Raw genomic sequence first — 19,684 nt, 5'->3', positions numbered from 1 at the left:
GTTGAGTGTTGGTGGACACTGATGTTTGTCAGGATACATGTTTTTGTCTCTACATCAGGTGCATATTTAAAAATTAGAATATGTTATATATTTGAGATGCTGGTTCAGTTGTTACCATCCCTAAATACTATACATATACTGGATATATTTTATATACTTCAAAACACTAATTTCCTGCTAACTACTAAATATCAAAACTTATAGTGACTGTACAGTACTACAGTGCTATGATTTAATTATCATTCTACAGTCCAAGGCTATTACTAGACTCAACTGATTTACTGAATGTTTGACAGTTATGACCAAAGTGGTTACACATACAGTATTGTCATTGTGCTACTTACTTAAATAAATAAACTGGTGTCCCTTTTTACTTTTTGCTGGGGACACACAGTAAAGGTCCCCTGACTTTGAGAAACACTGATCGATGAAATGCTGCTGAGTCTGACAGTACACAGGGTCAGAGAGGGTCAGGATGCAAAAGCTGAGAATCATCAGCTGCACTTTCAAATTGGGCTTATACTGTATATTTTTGTGCCAAGATACTCAAACTGCCTCTTACCATAGTAGGAGGAGGCATTGTCAGGTCTCTCCATACTGTGCAACCACCACACACTTGATCACCCATCCCTGTGTATTCTCATAAGAAGCTATAAGCTCTTACCGCAATGAGGGCCGTGATGGAGAAGGTGTAGTAGATGGAATCACGGAGTAGAGCCCAGTGAGAGAGCTTCACCGCCTGCAAAGGGAAGAGAGAAGGAAGGAGATACGAGCTGGGATCATGTTTCTGACATCATTACCATACTAATGTAAACAGACAGGCTCTTAAGTTAACCTCCTGAACCACAGGCAGGGGAAAAGGCCAACTGCAAAGGTGCTGTACCATCCCACGTATGGAAATAAAAAAGGTGCCGGTGTGTTTATCAAATTTATGTAATCAGATACAATGCAGGAGCCCACAAAGCAGTGACTAACACTGTCCCACACGAGTGGAAGGTCAGAAACCACATCTTGAATGTGCCACTCCCAGCTGTGGAGCGGTTTGCTGCTCCAAGGGGAGAGGGAGAAGTTAGAGCATAACAAAGCTTGGTGATGTTTGCTTGTTCTCCATTTCTCCGTACAATCGGTCTTTGTAGAAGGAAACCTGCTACGCACAACCGGCCAAAGGTAATAAACAGCAGCGAGGTGCAGCGCGAGGCTTGAAGATGATGTTGCTGCACCCTATCCCTCTCCGAGCGCCGTCACACCGCCTGCCCTTCTCCCTCATTATCTCACTCTGATTATGTAATGCACAATCTGGGATTGCATCACTGTTTGGAGTCCAGTGCATATATTTTTCAGAGCAGAGAAGCTTATTCTTGTTCTCCGCTAATTTCCATGTACTTGGCATATCAGATAGCATCAGAGAGAGGCTGCGTTCTACTGTGTTATCTCATGCACACAATCGAGAACACAAAGCTGAAAGGTTAACAAGCTGTCTGTTGTGTTCATACTGGTGTGATGCTGTTCATGTGCCGGGTTAAAGAAAACAAAAGGACTTAAAAAAAAAAAGATTTCCTTGTTTTTCCACAAACAAATGTGCAAATAAAAAAAACATGTCGCTGTTCACTTGGACTGTGGGCAAAGTTTTAATCTTGAACTTTCTAATAAGACAGGAAAAGATGATAAGTGAGATCAGTGATTCCCCGAGTCCTTTAAGGCTGGGCTGAGTGTTTGGATTTCCACTTTTCAATTTTAGTTTTTAATAAAGTGTGGCCAGTAAATACACAACAATCTACACTTTAAAAAAGTATTTTGGGGGGCTTTTGCCTTTAATGGATAGGACAATAGAGATAGACAGGAAATGGGGCAGCAGAGAGAGGGGAATGACATGCAGCAAAGGGCACACCAGGGGATTTGAACTGGGGCCGGCTGCAGTGAGGACTAAAGCCTCTGTATATGGGGCGCCTGCTCAACCCAATGAGCTACAGTATACAACGCCATTTAAATCACACAGTAAAGGTCTTTGTTGAATAATGCACCTATGGCACATCTAAGACTATTAACATTATAAATCACTCGGCTCATTGCCATAGTAACACAGTATATTTTCTGTGTGCTGTTGTTGTGGCACTACGGATTAGAAATAGTGATAGGGAGCAATGTGTTCTCAAACCAAGACGCTTGGTTGGTAAAACTCATTTACTGACTGTTTTTTAATGTAAAATCTATTACATAGAACTGTATTGTTAAACCTTTGACAAAAACAAGGACATATTATAGCTCAGCTCAGCTAAACTCCACTGGCTCGGTATCTAGTCTAAAAGAATACATTTCAAGGTTCTTGTTTGTTCATTAAGCCCCTTACTGTTTGGGAGCAGCTTACATTGCTGAATATGTCTTTTTATAATCCTCCACAAGCTCTTAGTTCTTCTACTGGAAGCATTGTAAATAGACTAGATTTTATGCTCAGTAAAATAAATATGTACCTCTTACTGTATATAGAGCAGATAAAAACACATTTATCTAATTAGTCTTCTGTCATATTTCAGTTTTTCTTTTCATTCACATAATATATTATACATCTACTGTCGTATGTCTTATAATTTCATCATCCTTCTCTGTGGCCTTGTTTTAATACAATATATCATTGTTCATGTTATTTTTAAGCACTTGAACAGTATGAAAATGGACATATGTGTCACTTTGAGCTGAAAATAAATTGTGGTTCTGCTACAATATGGAGTACTGAAAACACCACAGATTAAATACACCCAGAATGATACAGGAGTAAACCTAATGAGCCTTCAAACATTACAGGCTGCTTATACAGGGGTATAATCAGTCATCTAGAGAAAAAAGGGGGTAACAAAAAGTCTCTGCTCATCTTTTAAACAACTGTCAGAATTTCTGTGTTAAACAGCTAAAAAAGAATCACTTCTACTGCTGCACCATGCTAACATTCAACCATCCCATGGGTGGCAGAGGAAGTCAGGAGGCTGCAGTTTACACATGGCTCATACACACTCATCAGTGTGTACATGTGTCCTGCATTCTTCTGCATAAACACATGCATTTATGCATGAGCAAACTCTACTGGGTGAATATGTAAAGGTGACATTAGGCAGCCAGTTGCACTCTGTGAAAATGCCACACTCAGCGGTGGACTTGGCTGCACTGCCGTAACGTTGCTATGACATCATACCTGGCCGGCAAAGAAGCCACACACACCGATGATGCAGAGAATGTTGAAGACGGCCGAGCCCACGATGGTCCCCACACCCACGTCCCCTTTGGTGATGAAGACCCCTGGAGAGAGAATGACCCAGCACACACACACACACACACACACACACACACAGACACATAAACACATTTAGAGTAGGGATGTCACGACTACTTGTTTTCACAGTTAATCCCGTTATTAAACGCCACAATTAATTAATTAATTGTAAAGATTCATAAATACCATCACTTTCCAAACACGATTATGTTGGAACCATATCGGCAGATGTGCACCAAAGTAAAGGTAAATGTACAGATACTGGATCATTAACCTAATGTAACACTGAATTGAAATGTTAGCATGTCATTTGTAATAATAATAAAAAAACAATAAAAAAAATCATAAACATTTGGTTTAGATGACATTTACTAGCCTGGGTATACCCATGCTGTCTTGCGCGCAAATCTATTCGCTCTGCAAGTCAGCCTGGAAACCATGGACCAATTTTTCCCTCAACGAGGGGGCCAATCACAGAACAGGGGAGGGGGCAGCAAGACGCTGATGAAACACCGAAGCGACTTTGTTGATAGCTTGTCGATCCAGCATGGCGGCAGCTGCTTTACCCTTTCAATGCAGTGTTAGAAAGTGTTTTAAGTAGTTTAGACCGTGTTTTTTTCCTCATCAGATTTCTGTCGCTCTACATATGTCATCGGGTGTGATTGATACGATTGGCTATAAGCTACATATAGACGCATTTGATAGACATTCGTAGCGCCCAATAAACAGCTCTGGGCTTTCATACTGTAAACCACGCCTCAAATACAAAAAAATGAACAGGTGGTTCCCAGACTGAATCTCAATCTACATTGAGATGAGGTCTATGTGTTAGCCAGACTAGACATTTACACAAATGTTGTGTAAATAATTAGTAATGTAATTATATTTTGACTATATTTGATTTTTACACATTCATAGTGTTGTGAAATTAATTCATGTATAATAATTGTGATAATGATACAGTAATACCATGATTTTTTTTTGACGATAATCGAAAAGAAAATCTGTAATTTTGACGTCCCCAATTAAGAGGCATAAAAACAATTGTACAAATGAGCAGAATATTAGATTTTTCATCCAAAGGAATCAGTATGTGAGTTGTTCATATTGTTGGTTCTGACATAGATGCAGTACAAACAGAAAACACCCATGATCAAAGAGGAAAATAAAACAAAACAGATGGCCTTCATCCACCAGCAATGCTCTAGAGAATATTACATAACATAATTTCATTGTTCGAAGTCGGAGCAAAGGAGCTAAAGAACGGGGCTGATAGGTGCGGTGAACATTTGTACCTATGATGGAGGTGAAGAGCTCAGGAGCAGAGCTGCCAGCGGCCATGAAGGTGGCACCTGCTACATCCTCACTGAGGTGGAGACGCTGGGAGAGAAGACGAGGAAAACACAAACAGCAGCAGTTAGACAATCCAGAATTATTTGAATAGGAAACCTTATAGACAAGGGAAAGAAAACCTCTTTTTAGATCTAGATCTAGATTTTTAGTAGGGCCCGACCGATATGGATTTTTTGGGGCCGATGCCGATTACGATTATTAGGGGGAAAAAAACCCGATAACCGATTAATCGGCCGATTATTATTATTTTTTTAATTAAGTTTTAAAATTGTATTACTATAATAATATATCTATATATATTATATAATATATAAATTAGGGCTGCCTGGTCGACCAAAAAATCATTAGCCGACTAAAATTTAATTGGTCGATTGGTTGCATGAAAAAAAAAAACATTTGAAGCCCTGTCTTGTCAAAATGAAGTCAAAATCAATATGGGCTTTTATTTTGAAGGGCCAAATACAGGAAGTCATGACACGTGATACTTTTTTGTTGTTGTTTTTTTTAGACGGCACGGCGTCTCTCTCTCTCTCCCTCTCTCTCTCTCTTTTCAATCAAAAGCGATCAGCGGTTGCTGCCGTGCCCGGCACCGTGTCAAAGCGCTCACCGGCGGTCAGTCTCACAGCAGTGTCACGGAGCAGAGACATGATAGTCCCCGCTGCAGTCAGAGTCCCGCAATGCTCTACACCGCGGACCCCCCGCCCCACCCGTCACACAGCCTCAGCTCAGTCACTCACCCTCATCTACTGTGTTTATTGGTGATAAATGAGCATACTGCCGTGCCGGTATATAACGGTAAAACCCGACCCCGACCGGCTTGTTGAATCTCGGACCCAACACGGCCGGAGACGAGCATTAATTAATTAATTCACAACCCGACCGCGGTAAAAAAAAAAAAAAAAAAAAAAAAAAAAAAAGGGAAACAGAAAGCCAGTGGCAACACTGGTTTTGAGACAGATCAGTCACACTGCTGTGTGCTGTGACTGAGGTGGTAGTGGATGGAGTTTGTCATGAGGTCGGCGCCGGTGCGGGGGGGGGGGGGAATCTTGTCAAAGTAAAACCAAGTTTTATTCCCTGCATTTTATTCCTGAAAATATCGGCGACAATTGCCGAGTTTTGGCCGATTACCGATTAGTTTCAAACGGGCTATAATCGGCCGATTTAATCGGCTCGCCGATAAATCGGTCGGGCCCTAATTTTTAGATTTAGAATTAGCCGAATAAAAATGTGGTTTGTAGAATAAACTGTTTCTTTCTGCTGGTATGTTCTCCGAAATATATTTGACATTTTGCACATAAACAGGAGGTAGATTATAGATGTGTGTGTAAAAACAAGTGGAGTCAGGATTTGTTTGTCGGAGCAGTGGGAGGGAGACACTCTTCATTACCGTGGTTTTCAACTTAACTGAATTTAATGCATCTTCAACATCCTCAGTCAATGATGACATTTCATTTGAAAACACTTACACTGGTAGTAGTTTTAATTTGCAAATGGCACAGTCGCGTACCTCACATATCTTCTCCAGGGAAGGGACAAAATAGTCATCGCAAATCAGAGCCAGGGCACAGAACATGTAGATGGTCTGTGGAGAGAGGGTGAGAGAGAGAAAAAGAAGGAGAGAGAGAGAGAGAGCTGGGATCAGATCATATGGTTTAATCTCCTGCTTTTATTGTATTTTGAACAAACCCGTGAATGTGCCCTGAGTGCTGCCCTGAAAACACCTCTGTGCTCTTACTGCTGCATTAAATTTCTATGTAAATCACCATGAAAAATGAAACAAGTCTGCTAATTGAAGGCTACCGAGTCACAGACCTGATCCCATCCAAATGCAGTGTAGTACAGTGATGGCTCATTAAAGATTCATGAGTAGCATAAGTGAGACCAGACTTTCTACATTTTAAAACTTTTAAAACATTCTGGCATTAAAAAGGCAAAGGAAGGAATGTTACTTATACAGTACAGCACAGGGAGTATTCCTTATTTGAATGGATGGAACATAAAAACAACATGATGACCACTGACTTCAAAAAACTTCCTCGGTCAAATTTAATACAATGTTGTATATTTGTTCAATTATTATTTACATCAGCTCCATAAAGTCTGCTTTCAGCTGTCACTTAGCCCCCCTCACCATCCAGGTAAAGTAACTCTACACATTGATTCCAGTGCCATGTCTCTTTAATAGGTCTAGGGTTAAACTATTTTGCATCATCAATGACATAAATGGAAGTACAATAGTGAATAGGACTCACATTTCCATAATGAGGGGAAAAAAACAAGGATGAAATGTACTACACTTTTATTTTGAAATCCATCATCCTCCATTGAGATGGGCAGGTTTATCATCTGTTCGTCCAAATGTCTTTTCAGAGACTCTTTCAATGTCAAAGTCAATCAAAGTTATCTTAAATAGTGTAGTTTACAAATTTCTTTTAATACAGTTTATTACTGTTTCCTTCTTTTCTGGAATATTATTGGATAAAACCTAAAAATGCAACATTTCCTTTGGATCACATATATCTTCCATGACAAAGCACTGAATCAACAGGGACAATGCCAGGCAGTGACATCATACAGAACATGTTAATAAAGGAAACTTTGTAATAACAAATATTTCAAAGACGTACAAGAATGAAAAGGTGAATAACCCTTTTTTCCTTTGTGCTCGGTGTGAGTCACATTTGACTGTGCACCTGCAGCTCTGCTGTTTCCTGTTTCTGAGAGTGGGTGGGAGTGATCTAAAGTACCAAACACCTGCGTTAAAGCTGTGACTAAACTCTGACTATGTGTGTGTGGTCAACGGTTACTGAGGTGGAGATTTGTCATTTCGGGGCAAACAGTAGGTCACATGTAATCCTGGTGACTGGATTTAATCTGGATTCTGATGAAGGGCTGAGATGGAGGTCAGGAAAACAGCCTTTAACTATCTGAAGCAGGAGTGTGGCTTAACAAGTAAACACTGACTGTACATTTTGTGGAGGAGGTCCAAGGGAACAGCAGCTGACAGTAAAATACATCAATGTGGGCAGTTCACCCTGCAGAGTGTGTAGGCCTGCTCCTGGTAGCAGCTACCCTCTCTTTAAAGGACAATGCCAGGCAAATTCAACTCAGGGCTGTATTTTCCTAACATTTTATTTCTAAAAGAAGGAACCTGAAGATTTTCAGTTTTGTGAATTCTGTTTTGCGGTAGTTGTGTCTGTCCCCGCATCAGTTTATTTACTTCAAGCAAGCCGACATGTTTGTAAAACTAGATCTACTGTAATTCAAAGTCTTGCGCGAGACCCAAGTTGACGCTCGGTGTGTGTTCAGGTGCAGTCGGAAGCTCCCGTTTGTAATAATACATTTTATTTATAATGCACTTTACATTTAAGCAATCTCAAAGTGCTACAGTTCAAGCTTAATTTAAAAAGGGACACAAGTTAAGAAAAGTTTAAGAAAAGACAATGAGTGTACTAAAATTTAGCAAAAAGCTTTCCTGAATAAATAGGTATTCAGGTTTCGTTTGTGTCATAAACACAGGAATATCAACTCTTGACTTGCTTGAAGTAATTAAACTTCTCGGTGCATGTTTGAGTAGCCATCTGACGCAGTATGTTAACAGGCTAAGCAGCGGAACTTCCATCCGCTCCCATTCATCGCTGCCGTGGCGATGCAGGGACAGACACAACTACCGCAAAACAGGAGCGATTAAACTGAAAATCTTCAGATTCCTTCTTTTAGACCTAAAATGTTAGGAAAATACAGCCCCGAGTTGAATTGGCCCGGAATTGTCCTTTAACTGTCCTGCCTGAATAAAGCCAGCTTCACTTGTGTCTGAATCACAGGACAATTACAGATGGATGAATGAAGGGCTTGGCCTCTTTTTTAACATGTAAAGAAAGCAAAATAATCAAGTATTACTGTGATTAATAATAGTAAGATGAAGAGATAGCTAACAGCACATTTACAGTATACAGTCCAGCTGTTCAGCAAGTAACTAATGTCTTTGTTATTAAGTCCTGTGTTCATTCTCAAACAACACAGGTTAGGTCTGAAAATTGGAGGAAATTAGAGTCATCATGAAACCTTTGAAATGAAAACAAATTATTGTGCTTTCAAAATCTACTATAAAATACATAGTAGTGCTCAAACTATTGGATAAAAAGAATGACATGTTGATCAATCAGTTGAATCAACTGGCAAGAATTTTGAGAAACTTTTCAATGATTTCCACTTAATTTGATTCACTAATGCCAGGATCACCATGTCAGATTAAACACTCACAGAGGCAACACTACAAGTATGATAAAAATACAACACTATTACAAAGGTGCAGTTTGGTATCAACCCTGATTGTCCTTGCTAAAACTACAGAGCTTGCTGTTCTCTTGGAGCAAAGTACAGTAACACTTACTATGAAATGACAGAATGCATTATTTTAAAGGTTAGACATCAAAGGCAAATAGACGGTGATGATACTATATTTTTTGCTTTGTTAAATATCCAAACGTCTTAGCAAAGGTTACTTTCATTTGCCCTTCTCCTGCAGGAAAAGGCTAACTCAGAGGGTGGCTGCTCTGTAAGTATAGTGTCATTGCCTGTAATGTCAGATGTGCACTGGCAAAATCCTCCATTTGGTAATTCTTAATGCTGTGTTTATGTGCAGCAGAGTTCCCTGGAGACGCTGCTCTGCTGGCATGAGCTTCCATTACAGTCAGCCCCCAGAGACCATCAGCAGCCCCACAACACAACATGGGTCATCGTGTCCTGGAACATTCTGCATGCTTTGTGCCAGTCATGTTAGAGCGACAGCAGAGGGCTCCAGTGGAGCCTTAACCTTGCATATTGACCCCTGCTGGGCCACGCTGGAGAGGCCAGTGTGGCTGCTCATGCATGTGCTGAACTGGTGACACGCTGAGAGGAGAGGAGAGGAGAGGAGAGGAGGAGAGGAGAGGAGAGGAGAGGAGAGGAGAGGAGAGGAGAGGAGAGGAGAGGAGAGGAGAGGAGAGGAGAGGAGAGGAGAGGAGGAGAGGAGAGGAGAGGAAGAGAGGAAGAGGGGAGGAGGAGAGGAGAGGAGAGAAGAGGAGGAGAGGAAGAGAGGAGGAGAGGAGAGGAGAGGAGAGGAGAGGAGAGGAGAGGAGAGGAGGAGAGGAAGAGAGGAAGAGGGGAGGAGGAGTGGAGAGGAGAGAAGAGGAGAGGAGGAGAGGAAGAGAGGAGGAGAGGAGAGGAGAGGAGAGGAGAGGAGAGGAGAGGAGAGGAGAGGAGAGGAGAGGAGAGGAGAGGAGAGGAGAGGAGAGGAGAGGAGAGGAGAGGAGAGGAGGAAGAGGGGAGGAGAGGAGAGGAGAGGAGGAGAGGAGGAGAGGAGAGGAAGAGAGGAAGAGGAGAGGAGAGGAGAGGAGAAGAGGAGGAAGAGGGGAGGAGAGGAGAGGAGAGGAGACTTCTCTTCTGATGTTTTCTTGCCAGAGAGGTTTACATGTCTAGCAGCATGTTTGGCCTTATTTCAGAGAAGAGCAATAATTATCCTATGACTTAATGAACTAGAATTACCATTTTGTGGGTGTATGCCTCTGCCAGCCAGTCAGGCTGCAGGAAATCTGTACTGAACCTTCTTTTTTTGTCCCTGAGTTACAGCAATGATGAATAATGGGCAACAATATACTTTTTGTGTTTGTGTTAACCTTTGACCTGTCAGAGATAAAATGTCATCACTTCATCGTTTCATCCTATTTGACATTTGTGTGAAATCTTGTCAGCGACACATCAATTGTGAGCAAAAGTGTTTTTGTGACCTTGACCTTTGACCTGCAGAGTCAGTTCATCCTTCAGTTAAAGGTTAATGTCTGTCCCTTATGGTGTTACTGAGGGAATGGCTAGAAGGAAACATTCCCATCAGTGCTCTAGTTGCATTGTGGGTAATGTAGGCAATGTTGACAAGGAAGATGAATGTGTAGAATAATCAAGATGATATCTCTGATTTGATTTTGATTCCCTTTTTACTGTTTTTCTATCATTTGAAAGAAGATCATTGTTTTTCTCTCAGTATTTCTAACATATGGTCAACAAATCTCAGTTATATCATCTTCATGTGCGGTTCCCACAGTTAGAGAAAGTCTTTCTGGTTGTCCTTGACCATCACAGTCCAAAAGTTCCTTTATCCTTTATCTTCCATCCTCACAGTGGCTCTCAGCCCTGGTCCGACTGATTCCTACTGAAGGTTTAAATCGTTACTATTGAGCCATATGAAAAAAAGAGCTCAGTCATTTCCTCAAACATCTGGGGACTGTAGTTTTTAACAAATGTTTGTAAAACAGGAGTAAATATTGCATCTGTTGAGGATATTTTTCCCCAGCTGTGGATTAATGCACATTTGTGCTTTACTGAGTATTTGTGCCAGCGGGACAGTGTATGTGTGTGTGGGATCTGCTCAAAATAAACTACAGTGCCTATGTTCATGTTAATGAAGTAACATGTCACCCAGGGCAACGCTGTTGCTCAGTGATGTGTTTTTAATAGTTTTCGAGCAACACTAGTTCTATGGCACACAGGAAAACTGGATTTGTTAACAATAATGCAAAGGTAGTACCAGACCTACAGTATCTTTTGCATGTTGTGACAGTCTCAGATGTTAACAGATGTGATATATGAATGCCGATCGTGGCGAATGCAAACTTACACACAGAACATGTAGGGCCACGGCTCCCTCTGTTCGCTCCTTGTGTGTGAACAAGTCTGTAGGGAACTCGTGCAGAGCTGGAGGAGACAAAAAAAAAAAACATGGGGTTAGAATAGTTCATATACAGCACGTGAGTTTGTGTGAATGTATGTGTGTTTGAGCAGCGCGGGGCACAGGGAACGTATTTCAAACGCCCCGAAGAGAGGTCGACCCCACGAGCACAGAAACCCATTGAACTCATGTGTACTGACAAAGAGCCTTGTCCAGAGAGTACCTAGCCCAAGTTATGTGACAGTCTAACTGTGCCCTTCCAAGGACCGTGTGCGATTCCTCCGAGAGCAACCGGAGAATAGGGAAATGGAAAAAGTGAGCGTTAGGAGGACAAAGTGAGGGCAAAGAGGAGAGAGAGCACAGTAAAAATAGAGCGAGGGATATTTAGGGTACGTAGGATGGGAAGTAGGATGAGAGCAAAGAAGAGAAGAGAAAAGGTGGTGGGAGTTTAACCGCTATTTGCAAACTCCTCTTTCTCTCTCTCTGTCTCTCTCCTTTGCAGGGGAATGTGAAAACAATTGAGCAAGAGAGCATGGCCGAGTGCGAGCGAAAGATGGGAGAGCAAAACCGAGGGAAAAGTGGAAAGTTGGCAAGACGGAGAGAGTGTGAAGAAAAACAGAAAGAGGTGAAAAAGAGAGGGCGGATGTGAGGGGGTGAGGGGGTGAGGGGGGATGTGGAGTTATTTTACCCCCTCTGACTGGCTTTGGACTTCCCTGTCCTGCCCCCGGTGCCCACAGCCTGGCGCTGAGGAACCTTTGACTCTCTGGTTCCTCAGGCGTCACGTCCCCGTCCCCCCTCCCTGTCATCGTCTCCTCCGACACGAACCAGCCCCCCCCCCACCCCCTTCACAGGACGCTGCTGCTAACATCTGTTTCATATTTCAGCACCTACAATGCTCTCAAAGCCGACAGTTGGGCTAATGCTAATGATTAATAACATGTGGTGCAACTAATACTAACATGAGAATAATACATGTTATATCGAGCTGCCTCGTGTCTTGAAGATGCTGGTGTATCTAGTTAATGTTTGGTTCTCCTTTGCATTGCGTATTTAATACATATTTATTGATTTTAATATTATAATAACTGCTTTTCTTGCACATTTCTGATTTTCATACTTTGGATATATTTCTATACATAAACAGTACTGTGCAAAATTTTTAGGCAGGTGTAAAAAAAAATGCTGTTAAGTCAGAATGCTTATCCATCATGCAATACCAACAGTGAGGCATCTGATTGGACCCAAATTTATTCACAACAACCCCAAACATTCAGCCAGTGTCATTTAGAACTACCATCAGCATAAAGAAGAACACCAAGTCCTGGATGTGATGGTGTGGCCACATCCTCCAGTCGGTCTGGAATTACATGTAGAGACAGAAGGATCTGAGGAGCTCCAAGATATTTGGAAAAAAAACCATCGGCCCAGGTCCTTCAAAACCTGTGTGCAGGTGAACCTACCTAGAAGAATTGATGCTGTTTTGAAGGCAAAAGGTCGTCACACCAAATAATGATTTGATTTAGGATTCTCGTCTCTTTATTCACTGCATTTTGTTAATTGATGAAAAAGAAATGAACACTTCCATCTTTGAAAGCATTCAGCTTTTTTCCCCACCTGCCTAAAACATTTGCACAGTAGGCTACTGTATATTTATTTTATATTTAATGCACTCGGTACAGTGGCTGCTACAAGAGATTGCTGCGAAACAAAGTTTTGTTGTATTGTGTGCAATGGCAATAAAGCTTCTACGCTTCTTCTTCTACTTGTGACATCGTTTTAACCAGGAGCATCTCAACAGAGCTAAATAATAGAAAATTAAATAATGAAGCAAAGAAATAAATGAAATAGTGATGATCCCAGGGAATGTCTGTGACAGCATGTGGTGTGTTAAAATGCTGAAAGCGCAGGTCCTGATCGGAGAGATTCAAATAATGTAGTTTAACTGTAAAGGCAAGTGCAGTCATTAACAAATCAACTTTTTCAGTGTGATGATGTCAGGGAATGAAGCAAAGCAGTGTTGACCTATATTCCAATGCCAACATGCTAACATATCCACCATGACAGTGCCAAGAGGCAGATGTTTGGCAGATACAGTTACTGTTTTCTCCCAGTGATAAGGTCACATGACTGACACAGCACCACAAAGAGCCAGCTGATCTCCTAACAAGCATACTACCACCACTACTACTACTACTACTACTACTACACAGATAACTGAACAGATCACAGTGACGTGTGTGTTCTGGGTGTACCCCACCCTCGCCAGGTGTCAGGTACAACCTATGTGCTCTAAACTACTGTAAGGATACACCAATCCGACATTTAGATTGAATATCAGCCCAGATGTTGACCAGATAGATCAGGTATTGGATAATGGGGCTGATCCATGCGACGATCTATTCACTTCAATTCTGTTTGTGAGGCTATGACATCATGCGTCAGCAGTAGACCACAAACACAGAGCTACAACATTTTACAAAGTTGGGAAAGTAATGTTAAAGTCAAGCCTGATGCCTTCACTGACCTGGAAAATAAAATATACAGTGTATAAATTCAACAGTGTCATCAGGTCGGTATCGAGTATCTGCTGATACGCTGGCTAAGCCAAGGACTGAAGAAGCCAGATCGGTGCATTCCAAGTTCCAACCCTAACCCACAGTGATGGATAATGTGATCACAATCACAATTCATCGCATGAATTCATGTCTGCAGCAGTTCTACATACAGTAGAGATACTTCAGTGTGTACCAGCTGACAGACCACAGACCATACACCACCATCAGGTCTAAACCTCCAGTATCTTGGCAGTTGTGAGAGACGCAATTATGTTTTGAAGTAATGGTCGAACCTTTAAAACTTTAGAGCAGTGGTTCCCAACCTTTTTTGGCTCATGACCCCATTTTGACATCAGAAATTTCTGGCGACCCCGCAATCACATGCAGTCACATTGATTGTAGCCGTCAATCAAGATGCGCCAGCTCAGATATTTTTATATGCTGCATTTTACTTGAACTCAATTTATATTCGAGGAAGTGAAAGTATAGAATACAGTTGTTTAAGATTGTGTGTGGTGTTCTAAATCATAATTCTAAAAAGAATAATAATTAGTTAAAAAAATATTTTTTATCAGTAATTTTTTAAAAATCAATTATTAGACATTTCAGGCGACCCCATTTGAATTCCAGGCGACCCCACATGGGGTCCCAACCCCAAGGTTGAAAACCACTGCTTTAGAGTAAAATCAGATTTAAAAGCTGAAATCAGAACCATCTAGATGACACATTGTAGTATGGATCTTCTGGAGTGTAGGATACTCTCTGCATCACAGTCAGGCAGGTAATGAGAAGAATGAATGAATCAGTTTGTGAGATAGGAATGGTTTATCAATCCACCTACTCTTGGTCTTATGTCAGTCTCTCAGGTCCTTCAAAACACACTGCAGAGAAAAATATAAGTAGAAAGAATAGATGACTACCTTCCAGTGTTTTCTCCCACTCTCCCCCTTTTTCCTACTCTGCTGACCTATTTGCATCCACAGTATCTTGCTGTGTTTGAGTGGCTGCAGTCCTCCTCTGCACTGTTCCTCTGCTATAACTTTTTAAGCTTAACACAATGAAGAACAGCCTGTAAAAAGCCACGGAGCAGCAGAGCAGACTGCCATCTCACAGCGACAGCTGGATGTGTTTAATATTTACTGTTACAAGCCAGTGTTAGCTAACTCAAAGCCAGTCCAGCCAAAATGCCAAGCTAGTGTGTGAAGTCAAACAACAAACAGCTCTCATGATAGGAATTAAAAGACAACACTCCTGTCTGAAGTAAAAATGTCATTAAAAAATCACCAGAGGAGATGATTTATAATGATGATTTATAAGACAAAAACATAATGATCAGAACGGAGCTGACTCTCCTGAAGTCTTCAAAGAGCCTGCAGATAAAACCCACACCACTAATTACTGTTCCAAGAAGCATGAAGCTCAATTTCCCACGAGAGGTAAGTACATGTGCGCATGTGATGCAGAACCACACACTCCCACAAGAAACCCACTGAACCTTTATGTAAACAAGGTGTTTAATGCACATGAACACTGAGAGGTTCCACCTCACAGCACCAAGCTCTGTCTGAGCCTGAGACACACTCACCATGTCACACCGCTCAACAGATACAATTAAAGGATCCATCCCACTTTATTTGGGCCTCTGTTTTGTAGTTTAAGCCACTTGTGATGATCACAGTAATTACCAACACCCCGGGGTTTAGGCCACTGTAGCATCTGAAGCTTTGTCCTTCCTTTTATTGGATTTGAAGAAGTTTACACTTGAACCTCAGCCAAAGATAGCATGGAGAATGCTCTTTTTCCACAGCAAATCAAGGTCAATGACGTTACCATACACTAGGGTTCCTCATCCTTCATGTCTGCAGCAGTTTTACACAGAGATACTTCAGTGTGTACCAACTGACAAGACTACAGACCATCCCTAGAGACATACAGCACCAGGTCTAAACCTCCACTTTCCTTCTTTTCTTCCTAGTTTAGTTTGGTGTATTGTTTGTTGTTGCTTTATTAACACATGACCCAGTTGGCTTGCTTGATTCAGGATAACTGTCTTTGTTAATTACTTGAGCATGTATGCAGGTATTTGTATATTTATATGTATATAAATGTGTTCAGGTTGAGCATATATGAACTTTTAAAAATTGTAATATTGTAACTGTGGACCCCAGGAAGAATAGTCACTGCTGAGGCAGTGACTAATGGGGTCTATAATAAACTAATAGTTTTTCAAAATTGTGCATATAGTATGAAATATTAAAGCAGAAGTAAGCAGAATGTTTGTGTTAATAATATAAGTCTTAAATAATTCTATCTTCCGACCGAAACACGGGTCTCTCAGTCACTCTGCTCTGCTGTAAGCCCAGGAGAAAACTTTCCTTGTATCCTACAAGCTTTATCCAATGAGGAGAGAGAACGGCATAAAGGGGCGGTCCTCTCCGTGTGTGCACTCCAAGGTGGCAGTTGCATAGACTGAGGACGATGCGCGTGCATGTGGTGACGTAGGGACGAGGGCGGGGACTGCTAACTCCATCCACTGACAGGAAGTTAGCCAAAACCACCGGATCGCTTACTTCTGCTTTAATACAAAGAAATACACTGATGAAATCAAAGGAACAGTCCATATATAAAAATGTGTCAAAAAATACAAAAATACTTATTCTAAACTATACTTTAACTTAAAGCAGAAGTAAGCGATCCGGTCGTTTTGCTAATGCTGCGTTCCAGGCAGGCTTTTGAAACCGTAAGTTACAGCTTCAAGTCACAACTTACGACTTTGTAGCGTTCCAGGCAACCCGCAACTCGCGTTTATCCGACCTGTTGCCTGAAAGTGCACTATAACGGCCACTCGTGTTTTTCCGACCCGTGAACTCGTACCAGATCGAACTGGTACGACTTCACAGGTCGGAAAAACACGAGTTACAGGTTGCCTTGAACGCACCATAACTTCTTTTCAGCGGATGGAGTTAGCAGCCCCCGCCCTCGTCATGGATCTATTGGTCCTCGTCCCTACGTCACCACATTCACGCGCATCCCTTGGCTGCACACACAGCCCTTCACACCGTTCTCTCTCCTCATTGGATAAAACTTGTAGGATACGAGAAAAGTTTTGTCCTCGGTTTACAGCAGAGCAGAGTGACTGACAGACCCGTGTTTCAGACCAAACACTCTATAGAAGTGATTGCTGTTGGAAGATATAACTATTTAAGACTTATATTAACACAAAAATATCGCTTAGCCTACTTCTGCTTTAAATGATTTTACTCATCATGTATAAGTTAACCTGATAAAGGGTGAAGACCTTCCACATGGTTAAATTATATTAATAATATCAAAGATATTATAGTTCCCAGAAACATTACAAAGCTCAAGAATCAATCAAATTAAAGACCCCGTTTCAGAAATGTGGTAAATCTGCTACTGGTATCATTGTTAAGTGTAAATGTGCCATTTTAAAACACACAGCCTGGCACTGGCAGTAATAGTGACAGTAACTAACAGGGTCAGGGCTCAATGAGTCTGTTTCTGCACTCACCATCAGCACCAAACACTGAGAGATGTGTTGCATCATGATGATAATGGTAGATGCAGGCAGCAGGTACACTGGTATCAGTAAAGGTTGTGTAGTCAGTGGATTAGCAGTCAATGGAGCCGCAGCTCTCAGTGATGTCCATGTGGAGCTGGAGACGTGTTTTGTAGAGATTTGTAGTTTTCAGTGTAAATCCCTGTAATTAGCTGAGTTAAGACTCCACTGAGCCTAATGTGGTCATGCATACTGCAAACCCTCTAACCTCCCTCCTCTTTAATCCCTCCATCATGTACAGACAGTTAACTGAGCGCACGTTCTCTCCGTCAGGTCTCACTTTGTCTTCACACATTGACACAGTTAGAAACAGGGGCTCTTGGGAGCTCTCTGTTCACGCTGGAGCTCTGGTCACTGAGCAGCCACACCGTCCTCCTGACTGAAGGTTAAACAGCTCACACACACACACACACACGCACACACACGCACACGCACACACACACACACACACACACACACACACACACACACACACACACACACACACACACACACACACACACACACTGAGCACTTTCTAAGAGGGGGTACAGCCTTTCACACACACACACAGCTTTTCTTAGCAGTGCGATGACGCAAGGCGGCAGCGGTCACCTCTATTTCATCTTCTCTTGGAAGCTTGTACACAGCAAACTTTAAACTATATTCACCCTTGACAAACCAGTTAGACGCTCAGCATTGATTTGCCAAAGCTGCATCCGTCCTGCAATGTGTCTCTCTATTCATGAACATTATGGAAATGAGAAGGAGAGAGAAAGAGTCTGGAAGAAAACAACAGAAAGCACAGGAGGTCAGTTTTGATATGAGTCAGAGGCTGAGTGGTCATGACTGTCCCCAGAACAGGTTGGGAATGGAAACAACTCTTCTTTTAAGTGATTTTCCAGTGCTGATACTGATTGGTAATGTCACTGGAAAACATAAGTTGCCACTAAAATGCTACAAAATAACAAGTTAAAGCAAGTCTGTGGTGCTGCCAGCCATGGGACTGGAAACAGTAGCCTACTGCAGTGGTTCCCAACCTTTTTCTTAAGGGACCCATATTTTTACCATTCAAAACTTTGGTGACCACAAATTCATTGTGACTGATATTGCCCATGCTGTATATTATGTATTTAATGTTTTAAAACTGTTGATATTCAATCATCTATTGATATAGGCCTATCAGAGTTGATGAGCTTTCAGGACATTCTTCACTTTGACCTCACAGTGAAGTCAGATCTGGGGTTATATTCATGTAACATAACCTAAGTGTTTGGGGTGATGAGTGAGATGCTGGTTTTGGTAACTTGTAAAGAAGCATGCTGAACATACTGTAGCATGCTAGCCAGTAGGCCTATTTGATTAAACAAGTTGATGTATCAGCCAATGCTAAACTGAAATATTGTGTTTGTATTTTTTATTAATTCAATCACTCAGCTCATACTCGCTACAGATGATGACATTCCCTGCACAACTTTATAGGAAGATCAGCAGTTTTATTCTTTTTTTTGCTGCTAGCTTAGCTTTTTGATCAATTATAAATGTATTAACTTCTGTAACCAAAAATACTATTATCAGTAGTATTTGTTGTGACTGATATTGCCCTGCTGTATATTATGTATTTAATGTTTTAAAACTGTTGATATTCAGTCATCTATTGATATAGGCCTATAACTTATTGGTTTATCTATTTAAATACACGAATAAATGTTTAATGTGGCCCTTGAATTTAGTTAATTTTGTCACATATATGAATTAAATGCTTAGCCTACATTATTTAACATTTTAATTACATTAAAATTATTAAACCCCTTAAAATCAAGAGGGCTTCGCGACCCCCCCTGGATCTTTGGCGCCCTCCTTGGGGGGTCCCGCCCCCCAGGTTGGGAACCACTGGCCTACTGGATGGCCCAATACGACCACTATGCACATGCCCACAAAATAATGGAGACCTGTTCCCACATGTCAGTAGTGTCCACTGCGTCAATAATTTAGCCTAGTGTGAGTTATTAACAAGATGAAGCAGAGTTATCCCTCAGGGTATGAGACAAGAAGGAAAAATGAGAATGAACTGTGGGAACAGCAGTCAGGTAAACATGTGTTTGATCCTCTCCAGGTTTAAAACAATAAGACAGGAGTGGGAGAGATTACTACTGAGCTGACAGGACTGTGAACCCAGTGTATCTGCGTCTTGCTTCTATAATTTTACCACTGAACTTGAACAAAATGGAAAGTAATGGATAAATATTGAA

At 41.5% G+C, this 19,684-nt stretch overlaps 1 protein-coding gene across 1 annotated transcript in view; it reads right to left on the bottom strand.

The window, feature by feature from the left end:
• Window positions 1-19,684, bottom strand: part of LOC310990881 (sodium/potassium/calcium exchanger 3-like) — a gene marked incomplete at both ends in the record, with an annotated part of 80,177 nt that overhangs the window by 16,477 nt on the left and 44,016 nt on the right. Inside the window, 5 exons of the mRNA XM_083978419.1 lie at window positions 665-739; window positions 3,185-3,288; window positions 4,558-4,642; window positions 6,123-6,197; window positions 11,268-11,344. Of these exons, the coding sequence (XP_083834545.1) occupies window positions 665-739; window positions 3,185-3,288; window positions 4,558-4,642; window positions 6,123-6,197; window positions 11,268-11,344 (416 nt within the window). The remainder of the gene's footprint in view (window positions 1-664; window positions 740-3,184; window positions 3,289-4,557; window positions 4,643-6,122; window positions 6,198-11,267; window positions 11,345-19,684) is intronic.

This window comes from Trachurus trachurus (genome assembly GCF_905171665.1).
Source record: "Trachurus trachurus genome assembly, chromosome: 1".
NCBI lineage: Eukaryota > Metazoa > Chordata > Actinopteri > Carangiformes > Carangidae > Trachurus > Trachurus trachurus.
This window is presented reverse-complemented; position numbering and strand designations above follow the sequence as displayed.